Below are 387 nucleotides of genomic sequence, written 5' to 3'. Positions count from 1 at the left end.
TCGCCCTCCATCCCGGCTTCCCGCAGCTTCCACAGCAACCCCGGTCCCCTCCTCACCAGTCAGGCAGACCAAGCCCAGCAGTGCCCGGTACAGCAAAGGCCCCAGCAGCTGGGCCATGGCTGCCTCCTGCTGTCTGTGGTCTTGTGTCCCTGTGGAGGAAAGGAAGGTGGTGCCCACAGGGCAGCCTCCTCGTGCTGGGCAGGGGCGAGACTGGCTATCTCAGAGCAAACAAGGGGAGAGGCGGGTGCCCTTGGGTAAGGAAACGCCCCTCCCTCCTCCAGGCCCAGTTCTGGAACCATTCTAGCCCTACTCCCTTCTTCCACCCTCTTCCCCCCGGTTTCTGAAACTGTCAGGCCCGGGGTAAAGGGCTGGCTGGGTGGACACCTG

At 64.1% G+C, this 387-nt stretch overlaps 1 protein-coding gene across 1 annotated transcript in view; it reads right to left on the bottom strand.

Moving 5' to 3' along the window:
* Positions 1-117, bottom strand: part of VSIG2 (V-set and immunoglobulin domain containing 2) — a 3974-nt gene extending 3857 nt beyond the window's left edge. The window contains exon 1 of the mRNA XM_025049204.1: positions 57-117. Coding sequence (XP_024904972.1) covers positions 57-117 — 61 coding nt within the window. The remainder of the gene's footprint in view (positions 1-56) is intronic.
* Between the last annotated feature and the right edge of the window lie 270 nt (positions 118-387).

The sequence above is a fragment of the Pteropus alecto genome, unplaced genomic scaffold, assembly GCF_000325575.1.
Source record: "Pteropus alecto unplaced genomic scaffold, ASM32557v1 scaffold135, whole genome shotgun sequence".
In the NCBI taxonomy this organism is placed as follows: Eukaryota; Metazoa; Chordata; class Mammalia; order Chiroptera; family Pteropodidae; genus Pteropus; species Pteropus alecto.
Note: the sequence above shows the minus strand (reverse complement) of the source record. Positions and strands in the feature narration are given on the sequence as shown.